The 15,562-nt window shown below is 26.9% G+C and overlaps 1 protein-coding gene across 18 annotated transcripts in view; it reads right to left on the bottom strand.

Moving 5' to 3' along the window:
• Positions 1-15,562, bottom strand: part of polybromo (protein) — a 65,829-nt gene that overhangs the window by 49,661 nt on the left and 606 nt on the right. For 17 of the 18 annotated variants that reach the window (XM_016063202.4, XM_016063205.4, XM_016063200.4 and 14 more), the window contains exons 2-9: positions 11,761-11,871; positions 11,585-11,682; positions 9,877-10,024; positions 6,934-7,053; positions 4,849-4,974; positions 3,968-4,135; positions 2,269-2,360; positions 241-525 (exon numbers count right to left, since the gene is read on the bottom strand). In XM_016063202.4, coding sequence (XP_015918688.2) covers positions 241-525; positions 2,269-2,360; positions 3,968-4,135; positions 4,849-4,974; positions 6,934-7,053; positions 9,877-10,024; positions 11,585-11,682; positions 11,761-11,850 — 1,127 coding nt within the window. In that variant the 5' untranslated portion in view covers positions 11,851-11,871. Of the gene's footprint in view, positions 1-240; positions 526-2,268; positions 2,361-3,967; positions 4,136-4,848; positions 4,975-6,933; positions 7,054-9,876; positions 10,025-11,584; positions 11,683-11,760; positions 11,872-15,506; positions 15,553-15,562 lie in introns of those variants that run through there. The other variant, XM_071181468.2, reaches the window with a different exon arrangement.

Genomic DNA, 15,562 nt, shown 5'->3' with positions numbered 1-15,562 from the left:
AATTCCAATTCCTAAAATTCCTTTTTACTATAAATTATCATCTGAACTTAACAGAATTACGAAGGACTAAATAAGTCACAGTCAAAAGAATTGTGTCTCACACTTGTATTTCGTATCAGACACATATATAAATTGGTCATGAAAGATTCATATTGACTTTTCAAAAAATCTCTCTCACACAAACAATAAAATTATAAAAGTCAAAAAAGAAAAAAATTGAAAATTAATTTACTGTCTTACCTTCTTGAAGGAAGAGTCCAGAAAGGTTCGGAAAGAGTATAACCTTGAGGATTTGCATAATTTTTAACAGTTTCAAACAGAATCCATTGAGGATTATTATCAGCATCTTCAGGATCAGATTCGTTACCATCGTCATCAGCAGCATCCCGACTTTCATCTGCCACATCTACAGACATTGGGGAAGCAATTTCTGAGGTAAGATCTATCTTAGGAATTGCCTCTTGTTCATACTTCAATGCTGATATAATTGCAGACCATTTCTGTCCACCAGCTAGTCGTTTATTCCTATCAAGTATATTAAAAAATAATGATATAAATACCATATTAGAAAACAATCATGTTCCTTAAAAAGCAACGATATTTATCTTTCCAAAATTAGAAACTATTTCAAATTGCATAATGAATAAGATTTATTTTTAAAATATTTTAATTAAACTTAAACATGGTAGTTTAAACTAAACAAAAATCATAATAAACTGAATACCGACCAGAAAATCGGGTTAAATACATGAACAAATTTTTTTTTTTTCAAAAGCAAACAACTTTTTAATTACACTTTGAAAAAAACATCTTATTTTCACTACTACAAACATAATGCAATCTAGTTTAGAAGTTCCTTAAAAAGTAGTTTTGATCAAACATATGGCAGCAAAAACTTATTTAGAGCTAATTGCTACTCAAGTCACTGCAAGGAAAAAGTATTATATGTAGGAATAAATATGAATTCAAAAAAAAAAAGGTAACAACAATAAATTTCTAAAAAAACACTAGTTTTTTAAGAACTTATAAAAAGAGATATTTTTAAGTGGTCGTTGTAGTTAATATTACACATCAAAACTCTTTCTCACCGAAGTAAAAACTCAATTTAAACAGCTATTTTTAGAAAAATTTAACCCCAATGCTATTTTAAAGTAACACCGATAGAAACTATATATATATATATATATATATATATATATATATATATATATAGATAGATAGATATATTTTAAAAAACAGCTATGCAATATGGGCAAATAAAATTTTTATGTATATACAGTACAGAACCCGTTATCCGGAGATCAGAAAACCGGTAAACCAAAAAACCCGAACAAAATTTGATAAATTTTCCCGCCATTTTTTTTAAAAAAATGTTTTTTTCCTCATAAGATTTTAGGATTTTTCTTTCTTTTTTGAAAGATGTTTACCTCACCATCATTTTGGAAATAATCATTAGTGTATTACTTCATCGTTTTTTCTTCTTTTTAAGATTATTTCCAAATATATATTTTTTTTTTTAAGTTGGGTTTAACAAAAAAAACGGCTTTTTGAAGCGATTCAGAAAATCGGAAAAATCAGTTATCTGGAAGAGTGATGGTTCCGATCGTTCCAGATAATCTGTTCCTGACTGTATATATATGTATACACAGCCATGTGTTTCCTTCCCCTACTTTAGGTTAAAAAAAGTTTACATCACAGGAATATAATCTCACATTTTAAAGTGTAAAGCATTTTATTTACTAGTTTCATAAATGAGTTCCAGAATATATACTGGAATATTTAACCAAATCAAAACCAGTAATTTTACTAATTGCGTTTAGGAATTCAATGTTTAAAGTTACTAAAACTGTCTAATACTGATAATATTAGACTCAGAAAAGGATATAAGACCACAATAAACAAGTTATTGAATAGATCCTCAAAATATGTCAAAGGGAAAAACGCCTTCTTAATAATAGGAGAAAATAATAAATGAGTTTGACAAAAACAAATTGTCTTTCACAATTTCAACTAAATTAAAATTATAGGGTATTTGCAGAACAGTTAGAATCTATTTTTTTGAAATTCTGGATGCAAAGTTTTCGAAATAAAAGTTAATTTTACATTAACGAATCAACATCAGATTCATCAAATTGAATATGCAAAAACTAAATTAACCATGGATTCCAAATCAAATATGAATTTATGAGAAAAACAAACTAACTTTAGTAAAACATATTAAATCTGTTGAATGAATTAGCCATAAATTCATCACCAATATATAATTACCTAATTCTTTCACTTGATTTTGCTGGATAGGTTTTTCTCTGATCAATTTCAGATTTCTTTATTAGAATAATTTTTCTCAGGGTAGCAGCATCCTAAAATTGATAAATTTAATTTTCAAAAAAATTACAAATAGCATACACAAAATCTCGTAAATTTTTTACAGTCATATCATACAATTCCTGCAATGTTCAGTTTAATTAAACATAAATATAGTCAGTTAAATATAACAGCAAAAGAATACACACACACACCAATGGCAGAATTTTTTCGAGCTTTCTGCGACATTCCTATCTAATACTAATATGTTTCTGCAAGATACTTTTAAAAATAACAAATATATATGTTACTTATTCAAAGCAACAAAAACGACAACTTCAAAAAAAAAAATTTAATGAATAAAATTAAGATTAAATAATATAATTTTTTAAAAAAATATGTAATTTTTTTTTCAATTCTATTATTATGGGCGATATTCTCGCATTTTGTAGGGAGGGAACACACTGATTATTCCCTTTTTCGTATTTAGTAAATCATTATCACATTAAAAAAAAAAAAAAAACATTAAAAAATCCTGAAATCTGTAGCAGTAACTACCAAAAAAAAAAAAAGATCGATGACGAAATCAAGCGAATCTGGATGATGAAAAGGGTTACTAAATGCGTGTTTCCATTTCGTGATTCGGTTGATGTAATAAATAATATCGGATCTTAAAAACTATATGAAAATAAATAGTAACGACTGCATAAAAAATATTAGAACGAAAATTTTTGCTGAAAAGAAAACCAAATTGTTGACATTATTATTCTTTATTTTTCATTATTATCAAAGGAGAATAGAAAAATCTCAAGCATTTTTTTCCACTCCGATGCACGAGAAAGGCATCTTTTGAATATAATTCTGAAGAAAAGATAATCCTTCGAAAATTTCTGCAAAAAAATAACTAAACTTTGTAACTTCCCAAAAGAAAATCTTTCTGCAACAACTCGTTAACGTTCTGCGACAATGTCGCCATGATTCTGCCATGGGGAAACACATATATATATCACACATTTATATATATTGTGCAATACGGAATGCCACATATATCTCTTTGCCTATTACATCATTGTTTAAAATAGATAATAGATATCTTAAAATAGATACATAATTTTATTATTCATTCACAAAGAATAATAAATATTCACTATTCCAATTTTTCAGAGTTAGTAGACACTCATTCTAGGAAGTAATTATCATTATAAGCATTCCCAAAAGTTTCCAGCAATTAATATGGCACCATGATATGGACAAATAAATATCCTTAAATTTTTCCTTTGGAATGATGTTCACTTACATCAATAAAAAGCTTACAAATAATCCCCTTTCTAAATCCCAGTATTTAAGTAGAGACACACAGAAACATGTGGCTTTTTCCAGATTGCGATTGTTTGAATAATTTCTGACTAACCGTCCAAACTCCTTACAGGGAAAATCTTTTCCTAAAGTATTTTCCTTAAGATAATAAATAAAAAGTAAAGGATAGCAAATTGTGCGTCTTTATGGAAATTGCCACTATTTCTTACATATAATATGCTTAATATTTCATTTACATAGATTGCCCCATACTAACAAAATGTAAAAATTTTACTCAGCAGTAATCAAAACATTCTATTAGAAAAACTAAAATATGTAAAGTAGAATTAATCCTTAAAAAAAGCACCTTGTAAATTTGAGAGCCAGGTTCATTGAAGTTCTTGGCATTTTTTATCATCTGGAGCAAATCCTTTTCCATCTCACATAGACTTCTATAATCATTGTTTTGGATCCTCTGTGCTATCATCTTCAAATCAACCGGATCTTGGATTACTTTATAATATTCCGGATATAACTACAGACAAAATGCAATTTTAAGAAATTTTGTAAGATTTATTTAGATAAATATCTCAAAATTGAAGAAAAACTGCTACTTAAAGAAAACTGCAATTTTAAAACAACATGGATATGCTGATAAAGCATAAAATTTATGGCATACTTACTGTTAATGTCCATATAGAAAGAAAAGGTGTGAATTGATAAGATTATTAGCAATAAATAGTTATTTCTTTTTCCAGTAAATTCAATTAAAAGGTGGGTAAAAAAATATAACTTGTCCCTCAAATTAACATTAGAATATTAAACTTCAAACTCAGCTTGGTACTCCTTGCCATTAAAATTAAAAAATTAATTATTCAATGTAACAAATAATATAAACATATTTTCAGCTTCTTTGGACAAGTTTTTTTTCAAGGTTTAATATAATATGTTACACTTGTTATTATTAAATAAGCAATTATAAAATGCATTTTGTAAAAACTTTTGTATGGTAAAAGTAAAACAAGAGTTGCGAATACTGAAATGTTTTGAATTATAAATTTTCTGATTTGCAGGACTTTCATAAATGTCTTTATGAACACCTGTAATGATTTTTTTAAACAAAGTGAGTAAGTTTATTTAAATGAAAGCAAAATTTAAAATAAAAAAATCAGCTGAAGGTGTTACCGCACAGATGAAAATAAAATAGAGTTCAGTAAAATATTCAAAATAACACCAATCATAACTTACAGTTCTTGAAGGTAACAACTGGAACATAGTACTTAAGGAGCGTCCTTCCATATCCGCAGCAGTCATAACTGTAGTAAATAACTCTTCATAAACTGAGTCTTCTTCACTACATTCACTTCCTCTGTCCTAAAATACAATTTAAAAAATTTCTTTTTTTTAAAGTCTTATTAGTTAATAAAAGAAGAGAATTTTGAACAGACAAATTCAATGTAATGAAAAGCTATGGATGTATTAAATTTTGTCTCATGCTATTAAATAATAAGACTTATGATTTTTTTTAATGGTTTAAATTATACAACAAATTGCAAAATTTAGATTCTTCTTTTTCAGCACGACAGCCCCTTACAGGCCTTGGCTGCCTCAACCACACATAGCCTCCAACGCCTCCTGCCCATGACGATTTTTTTCCAGTTGTTTATCTTTAATACTTTTAGATCTTTAGCAGTGTCATCCAACCATTTAGTAGGAGGTCTTCCTCTAGCTCGAGATCCCTACAGTCTATATAATTCAAAGTTGTATCTGATTCGCCAACAGCCTCTTTCCTGTACTGGGCCAAAAATATTTCTAAGGATTTTCGTTTCAAAAACACCAAGAGTACGCTGAGTGTCTGCGTTTAGTGTTCATGATTCACTTGCATAGAGCAATACAGGTAGAATAAGAGTCTTATAAATTTTAATTTTTCGACTGATTAGGCTTGATCTTAATTGCTTTCGTAGTCCAAAGAAACACTTGTTTGCCATTTTAATTCTGTTGTCTACATCTGTTTTTATGCTGTTTTGGTCATTGATCATTGTTCCAAGGTATTTGAATTCATTAACCTTTTCAAAGGTGTAACCATTTATGAATAAAGGATCATGATTTACAGTTGTGGCTGAAGATTCCATAAATTTAGTTTTATCTTCATTGATGGTAAGAACCATATTTGTGGCAGAAGTTTCAAGAGCCAGAAAGGCCTCTCTCACAGCTCTCTCAGACCTTCCTATGACATCGATGTCATCGGCATATGCCAGTAATTGAACTGATCTATTCAAAAGGGCGCCTTTTTGGTCTAATCCACTATCTCTGATACATTTCTCCAGAGCTAGATTAAAGATTAGACAGGCGAGGGTATCCCCCTGGTGCAGGCCCCTCTCTGTTGAAAATAGTTTCGATAATTGATTTTGAATTTTAACCCTGCATCTTACATTACTTAGTGTAGCTCTGGTTAAGTTAATGAGTTTAGTTGGGATCCCAAATTTGCCAATCGCTTCCAGTAGTTTATCTCTCTTTATGCTGTCGTAAGCAGCTTTAAAGTCTATAAATAAATGAAAAGTTTTGATATTATATTCATTAGTTTTTTCTAAAATTTGTTTTAGGGTGTGAATTTGATCTATAGTAGATCTTTGTGATCTAAAACCACATTGGTAGTCTCCAATTATTTTGTCGGTAAAGGGGCGAAGTCTTGCAAAAAGCAAATTGGAGAAAATTTTATTTGCCGCATTGAGGAGTGTAATGCCCCTATAGTTACGACATTCAAGTTGGTCTCCTTTCTTAAATATGGGACAAATGGAGCCTTCTTCCCATTCAATGGGCAATTTCTCCATATCCCAAATTTTAACCATAATATTATAGATGGCGTTAAGAAGTTCTGGTTCATCAGTTTTTAATAGCTCAGATGGTATACAGTCGGGACCAGCCGACCTATTGTTGTTAAGTTTTTTAATAGTAAATCTCTCTCTTTTTTAATAGTAAATAGCTCTTTAAAGAACTTTTTTTTAAGTAATATTAGGATAACTTCTTTCTAAAATTATATACGATTTAAAAAATATAATTTGCAATATTAAAATTAATTGTTTTGAAGATTGTGTTTCAAAGCTATGAATAGGTAAAATTTTCATTGCCATCATGCTACTGCGGAAAAAAAAAAAAAAAAACAATACTCATATTCCTTAATCAATGCCAATTCAAAAGTGCTGTTAGTACTTTTCAACTAATAGAAACTTATTATAACAGCATTAAATTTACAAATAAAACTATCAAAATCAGATAATAAACAAGAAATTTATAACAACACTGAATAAGTCATAATATTTATCATTAACTTACATCTTCAATTTCACTTGACTTGTCGTCCTCCTTCTTAGATTCTGCATTTAAAATGTCACTTTTTGCATCTAAATATACTTCCCACAGTTCACAGGCATCCTTATATTCTTGAGAACTTTTCTGAAAAAGAGCAAAATTCGTGAATTAATTTCTCAACTGTGAATATTAAGTATAATTGTTTAAAAAAAAAATTTTTTAAATAAGAAAAACTTTAGCATTTCTTTTAAAACTTTATTATTACAGTTTGAGTTAAAAACTTTTGCACTAACAATTATACAATGAATTATGATGCTGATAATATTAGATAAACTGCACATTTATTTCATTCATTGGTATAAATGCAAATTGAAATTATATATTTTAAAACAATATACCTACATCTTTTAAGAGAAAAATCTTAAAACTTGAAATCAAATTAAATAATAAGCAAATTAAAGTAAAAACTTAGAAAAAACAGATATATCTATAAATTTATCTTTAAGTGAGTAAATAATCAAAATTATTCAAATCATTTATAGAACAAGAAAATATGGAAAAGAAAAATATATCACAAATATCAAATTATTATATTGCTCCAATATATGTGTTTAAACACATATCAACAGATAAAAAAAAATTTTTAAATGAAAAATTATCAAATAATTAGCATAATTTAGTTTTAAGACAGATTTTTGAATATGTAAATAACAGTTTATAAAATGAGAAAGGATTTTGGACTAAAAATATACAGTTTAGAATTTAAGTAAATTTAATGCATTAAGAAAACTAATTTCTGTAAATAATGCATTAAGAAAACTAATTAAGAAAACTAATTAATTCTAAAAAAAATTAATTTCTGCCAATAAAATATAAATACAAGAATAATATTAAAAATAAAATTTTTAAATAAAAGTAGCATTTCATAAAATGTTTAATGAAGGCTGCTAGCTCTCAATGTTAACATAAAAAGAAAAGTTTGTGTTATTAGCATTTTCCACAAAAAATATATTTAAGATAGCTCTCAAGTTTTGCACAATTCCATGCCATTAATACAGAACAATTTGTAACCAGAAAAATGCCATGATATCTTTTGATTTAAAATAATTAGTCATAGTACTTGTTTTTTAGAAGAAAATTAGGGACACAGGCAATCGAATAATTGAAATTACCAAAAAATAAAAATTGTATTACACAAAAATTAACTAAAAAAGGTTTTAAAATTATCCTGTATTGTTTCTGTCTTACAATGAAAAAGAAAATGAGTGAGCTTTGTTTATAATTTACAATTCAACTTTGCGACTTTCAAACCAAAATTTATTTTTAAATGCTGTTGAAATGAAATACATATTCATAAACAGTCAAAATACTTTTTTTTCTGACAGCTTTAATAAAATTTGTCTCCAAAAATTTTTTAAAATTTCACTACCGAATTCAAGTTATGTTTGTAATCACAAGACTTTTCAAAGCTTTTTAACATTAAATCAATAATTTAATAAAATGCTTTCATTAGAACCAAAATCTCGTTAAATTACTACGATTGAAACTGTCGAACCTCATTGATGTGAAGTTGCTTAACCTGAAATATCGGTTTACATGAAACACATGTTTGGTCCCGTGAGTCAGTAATCAATTAATAACGTACTTTACAGATTTAACATCAAATTTTCAAGCTGATTATTGATTAACATGAAAGGAAACAGAGCAGAGATAAGAAGAATATCAATAAATTGCCAATTAATTCATTTTGAGGAAAGGCATTTCTGTTTTCTGCATCTGTAAGAAGTGGCAGATGGGTAAATAAATAAAATAGTTAAAATAAAATAGTAAAATAAAGTAATTAAGTTTTTTAAGCTTGGTTTAATTTGTTTGATACATAATAGCATGGTTTACATAAACATTAATATAGTACATAATATGTATTAATAGTATGTAATAAATCATTTAACCTCAAATTTTTAAGCTGATTATTGATTAATATGAGAGGAAACAGAGCAGAGATAAGAAGAATATCAATAAATTGCCAATTAATTCATTTTGAAGAAAGGCATTTCTGTTTTCTGCCTCTGTAAGAAGTGGCAGATGGGTAAATAAATAAAATAGTTAAAATAAAATAGTGAAATAAAGTAATTAAATCTTTTAAGGTTATTTTAATTTGTTTGACACATAATAGCATGGTTTACATAAACATCAATATAGTTTGTTTTTTTGTTTTTTAATGGCGGGCACTTGGAACTATTGTCCATTGGCCTCAGAAAGTGCCAGAACTGCTACCCTCTTCTCATTACCCAGTGGGCACCAGTGGCGAAGCCACGGCGGTGGAGCAGCATCGCCCACGTCACACAACTACAAACCCATTTATAGGGCGGGTCACATTCACACACACAAAGGTGAAAGGACATAGAACACAAAGAGACAGAAAGAAACATCCACGCCCAGAGCGGGATTCGAACCCACAGCCACTGGCTCCGCAGTCAGGCATGCTAACCGCTCGGCCGGCACATTAATATAGTACATAGTATGTATTAATAGTACATAATAAATCGTTTTCATGATTTATCAGATGAAATGAAATTTGCTTAACATAAAATTATTATAATAGTTCCACCAATTTGGCATTAATAAGGTTCGACTGTATTTATCTTTACTAAATAGTTAAATTAGAGCTTGTAATAATTATGTTCGATCATTATCTGAAAAGAGGTAAATAACACGATATTTTCAGGACAACTTAAATAAATGGTAAAGTTTTGGAATTTCTTTCTGTTGCTAAGCTGTACAAAAATTAAAATTTATATCTAATAAATTTATGGAAAATGGGAATGCAAATTTTTTTTTACTTAAACATTAGGTAACAATGATATTTTTTAATTAAATTCTAAAAAATATTTCTACTGTTTGAGATTTTCAAAATGGTAAAAAATTAATTTAAGTGAATTTTACATATAGTAATATAAAAAAGCAAACCTTATAATAACTTTTAGCATTATTCACCATCAACTCAATGTCATTTGTAAATTGCTGAACATCAAGATATTCATCAGTTTTTAGCTTCTGTTGAATTTTCATCAAATCTATGGGAGTTGTTACTATGTCATAATAATCTGCTAAACTCCTGAAAAATTATAATAAGAAGTAATCATTAGAAGTAAAGTATGTTAATTTTAACAAATGTACAGCTGCTGGAGAGCTTTTAAATAACTTTAGTTTATCCCATTACTAGGTTCTGGGATTATTAAGTACGAAGCAGTTAAAGAATTAGAAAAGACTTAAACCAGGGTTTTAGAAATTTCTAAGAGCCTGTATCAAATTTTTTACGGACCAGCATATCATAAAACAAAAAGAAAGTAGAATAACTGTGTTTCTATCACTAAAAATTGGATTTAAGAGTTTTTTATACGTTATGCTAAAAAAATATAGTTTTTATATTTATTTTAATAAAAATTTCAGATTTCTAATTCTAAAAAACAATGTATAAAAATTAAAAACATTAAGTATCAGTAGAAAAGGAATACAGTAGTGCAAAAATTTTCGATTCTTGCCTTAATTTATTGCTTACAACTGGTTTAACAAGTTTACCAGAAAGACATACTTTAACATGCTAAAATACGAACACTTAATATTGTTAAGTTATGTGCAGTTATTTTTCATTAGAAGTAAGAAAAACAAAATTAGCATAAAATTTAGAATTTGTGTAATTAATATTGAATTCTGCAACTGAAATTGTTTAACTCTAAATTAGTAACTTAATAATAATTATTTTTTATTTTAGATCAAATAAGTTTAATATAGTTTTAATTAATATTTTTATTCTATCTTCTGAATCATCATAGAAATCCAGGATACACAGCATCTATTTTCTTATAAACAAATACAAACTTTATATAGTTACAAAAACAAATATCGATAGTTAAAAATTGTTACTACATATTTTAATTTTTTTAAAGGAGAAAAAATTATATAAAAATTACAAAATGATAAAAATTTCTATGCAAATGATAAAACATAGGGGTGCTGCAGGAATAAAAAAAATTCTTTAGCTTTCAAAGGATACAACTCTAACAACTGATATTAACTTACTTTTCTTAAAAGCAAAAGTGATATCAATTGATCTTCAAAATAAAATAATGCATATCACATATAATGTTTACAAAGTATTCGCATAACATTTTCAAATTAAAAAACATCAGAACTGTTGCACACTTTGTCTCCCTTAAAGGAACTTTAGCAAGTTTTTAGCTTTCGCAGAGAAAAAATTAAGGTTGGGTTATTTTTATTGCATATATAAATTATTTCTTCAAGTTTTGAACCATTTAGTTTTAAAAAAACTTAATTTTAAAAAAAATCATTTTGTGAAAGACTTTTTGGGACATAACCTTTGTATGTTTATTAAACGTATGATTTCAGCATTTTTTCCTCCAGGTATATTGAAAATCGGTAATATCATTTTTTTGATGCAAGACCAAGGACCCAGGCCGCAGCTTGTGCACCCCTAATGTTAATTACTACCAAAGTTGTAAGCAATAACATATCACACTCAACATTTTTGGCAGAGTTCACAATCTAAGCTTTCTAAAACCATAATCATTTTTAATAGGCATATCAAAAAATTACAAAATACATGAAGCATTAAAGCTATTATAAACAGCAAACTTTAAAATAAAAAGATAAGAACCTTCGATTTGGAGCTCTGACAAAAGATTCACAAAGCATACGACCATCATCCATTTTATAACTTCTGATAGTATCATAAAGTTCTTGACAAATTTCAGCCTGAAACAAACATAATTATTATTTTCTAAAGAATAATAGAAAAAAAATAACAAAATTACAGATTCAGCTTTCACTTACAGGCTCTAGTAAACCTTTCCTTTTCTTTGAGCACTCGCTGCCATCTTTGCTATCTTCTGAAATTATGGATGACTTTTTTCGTTTTGGCATGTTTTACGTTTAAGTCTCCAACTGGAAAAGGAAGACATATTGTAATTAATCTTTTTTCTTCAGTTATTAATAAACTTTTATCTTATAGTAAACAACAGAGTAAAATCATTAGAGTTAATATTCAATAAAATTTAAAATATGAAAAAAATATCACTAAACTATATAATGAAGCAGGGTTTGAAAAAACCCGGGGATTTTTGAAAAAACCCAACCCACCTGGGTTTTATTGAAAAAACCCGGGGAAAATTGGGTTTTATTTGAAAAAACCCGGGGAAAATTGGGTTTTTTCATTTAGTGCTCATAAATTTTACTGTGAAAATATTTTTATTTATTAAATAGAGTTGTATAAGTAAACACTAAAATTTCATCTGACTTTTACCTGTAATAAAATTAAACTGGAATAAATATTTAATGGTCTTCCATGTTTTTATAATACGATTAACAGAAAGTGAAATTAAAATTACGTATAATTATAAAGAGTATCAGTTATTTGCCCCTTTTTTTCAAATATTTAGATAAATATATGCATTTTTAGATACATTTTAACTTTATAGTTTCAAAAGACAAATTAATCTTAAAATTATAAAAAAAGCATATATAAAAAGTTATAGCTTATTTTTTTAAAATCAGAAAATAAAACTTTAAATTTGTTTATTGTTGTTTAATGTATCACTTAATAGAAATTTTTTTTTGTTTGCTTTCATGATTTTAAACATGATTAAAAGAAACAAAATAAATTGTATTCAAATGAAATCTTAAAAATAATATTTAAAAATAAGTAATATTTTAATTTTTAACTGTTTTTTAATTGTGATAAACTTTCTCCAAATAGTTAAAAATTGTCAGCAGATGTTAAGAAGTAACTTAAAAAAAAAGGTCCAATTTTTTCCTTTATTATTATTATCATACAACAGATTCAAAGGGTCTACATTTCTCTCTTAGATGGTGATACACTTTTACGAGTTTTGTAGCTTTATCTATTCCTAATCTATTTCGAAGTTTACTCTGCACCAAACCGAAACTTGAAAAGTGTCTTTCGATAGAGACAGAGGATGCTGGTGCTGAGTTCAAATAAAAAAGAATTGACAGAAATTTTGTGGAAGCTAGGAATTTTATTTATTTATTTACTTATTTTTTTTGCCATAATTTTCCACTATTTTTTGCACTCAAGCATCATTGATTTTGGAAAGTATTCAGGATCGGAAATTTTGAATGCCATAACACGTGGCAGAAATTCTGGATGATGCTTAGAAAGACAGTTTTCTGCTAATTGGTCTTGTTCATCATTTAAAAATTGTCCCCTTGTTTCGGGATCCAGGACGCATATGCTAATAAATGATGTGGCTGAACAGCCTGATTGAATCTTTTTACAAAATGTTTATGGGGTTCTAATTCATCACACGATAGTAAGTTAATTCATATTTCAACAGCTTCTGAAATTGAAATGTTTTCTGATTGAAGCTTTCTTAAAGCTTAAGAAACAATTGATATCTGTTTTTCCCAATTGATAGTTTATTGGTAAAGCCCAACATTATTTAATATTTTTGACATATTATTATTAGATTCATTTTGATGTTCAAGAACAATCTCTTCATATTTATGGTAATTATTGGCAAAAGTTTTTACGTGCTCATAATATGAATTCCACCTAGTGTCATTGGGTCATCAAGCAATTTTTTTCATTTGCCCATCCATGTGCTTGATGCACATTTCTAAAATATTTGTTAGCTTCAACGATGTGTCCAATGATAGTATTAGGAGCTACTTCTTTTTGAATCAAATTTAAAAAAACCAATTTGTAAAAAAACACCAAGAGGGTTTTTTCAAAGTGGGCCCACTTGGGGAACCCTGGTTATATGTATTTTATATTAAGTTTAAATAACGCATTATCACTACCTATTTGAATCTTCTTTATTGTTAAGTGCATTATGTTTCATAATTTTTTAAATTAGGAATTATAAAATATAAATGCAGTAATATAAAAGGAACAAGTTTATTAATCTTTTTGTTTTCACACACATTTATTTACTATATTTATTAAACATATGGATATTACCTATTATAAAATTATAATCTGTAAATATTTATAATCAGTAAAAACTAAAATTTCATCTGACTTGAGTTAAATAAAAAACTGAAATAAATATTTAATGGTCTTACATGTTCTTATAATAAGGTTAATAGAAAGTGAAATTAAAACTACGAATAATTATAAAGAGTATCAGTTACTTGTCCCATTTGTTTTCAAATAATTAACCCTAGGAAAATGATTTCATTTTTAGATAAATAATTTTAAAAAGTTCTCTTATAAAAAGTTTTAGCTTTTTTTTTTTAAAGCCAGAAAATAAAACTGTTTAAATTTGTTAATGTATCACTTGGTAAAAAAAGAAAAAAAATTTTCTTTTCAATTTTTTTAAACATATGAATTAATAATAATAACCTGTTTATTAATATATAAAGCATGCAACTATATTTGAAAAATTGATCTTTTCAGAGTATATTATTTAAATTTTTATTTGATTTAATATCATTAAAATATTACTTTTTGAAAAAACCCACTTGAAGTTTTCAATAGTAGATACCTACTATAAAATTACATGAAGATTCCAGTTTCTTTTACTTTACTAATATTAAAAACTTAATCATATAAATCTTGACAAATTTATGCTGCACTATAAATTATATAAAAGTAAATGCAAAACAATAAGTTTTAGTAAAAAAAAAAATTTTTTGTTGAAAAAACCCACTTATCGTTCCAAGTGGGTTTTTTCAAGGTGGGCCCGCCCAATAAAACCCGGGCGGGTTTTTTCAAAGTGGGCCCACTTGGCGAACCCTGTAATGAAGTAGAACTAATTTATTCTGAGTTCCAACTTAACCAATTGCTGGTTGATAAAGTTTTTTAATTTTCACAATTATGAAGTTTAATAATTAATATGTAAATAAAACAAAAGATTTTGTCCAACAAATTGACAAGGACTGATTTATCAAAAAAATTAATAATCTTATTTCAATAAATCTAAAAATTTACCTATTAAAACAAAATTTATAATAAATGTCACTCTTATTTACTTTGAACATCATTGGCCAAGTTATTGTTATAACAATGAAATTTTGAAATTCAACTTCTATTAGATTTTTTTAGATTTTGGTCAAAATATGCATTATTATTTAACAATTTCCAAACTTTTTTTCCCCAAAAATTAAATTTGACAATAATGAATAGATAATAATGTATAGATAATGCTTTATAATGAAAAGATAATGGAATAAAGAGTATCAACATTTATTGAAAATATGGTTTAGTTTCCAAACAATTTTGTTTGACACTATTGAAAAATCGAAACTTGAAAGGTTTTAATAATAAAAAATGTAATTAAAATTTTTCCAAAAAGTGTAAGAAAAAAAAAATATGGGAAAAGTTTAAATTAAAAGGTTTTGTGTTCAAAGCAATACTGCTTTATCCATTAACGTAATTACTCGTTGCATTATTAAAATCATCATTAGCTCGAATACAGGCACAAATTTAACACATCTTAAAAAGTAAAATCAATAATATGTTAATTTGAATGAAATATGGCAGATTAATTAATAATTATATATAATAATTAATCTAAACATATCATAAATGCGATATTTTTAAGCATTTTCTAAATTACTTTTACACAACACAAATTCTAGTCAGCCGGTACACTGTTTCAGTCTTTGGGATCTC

The sequence above is a fragment of the Parasteatoda tepidariorum genome, chromosome 3 (genome assembly GCF_982258835.1).
Source record: "Parasteatoda tepidariorum strain Cologne lab strain chromosome 3, Ptep-v5.0, whole genome shotgun sequence".
NCBI lineage: Eukaryota > Metazoa > Arthropoda > Arachnida > Araneae > Theridiidae > Parasteatoda > Parasteatoda tepidariorum.
Note: the sequence above shows the minus strand (reverse complement) of the source record. Positions and strands in the feature narration are given on the sequence as shown.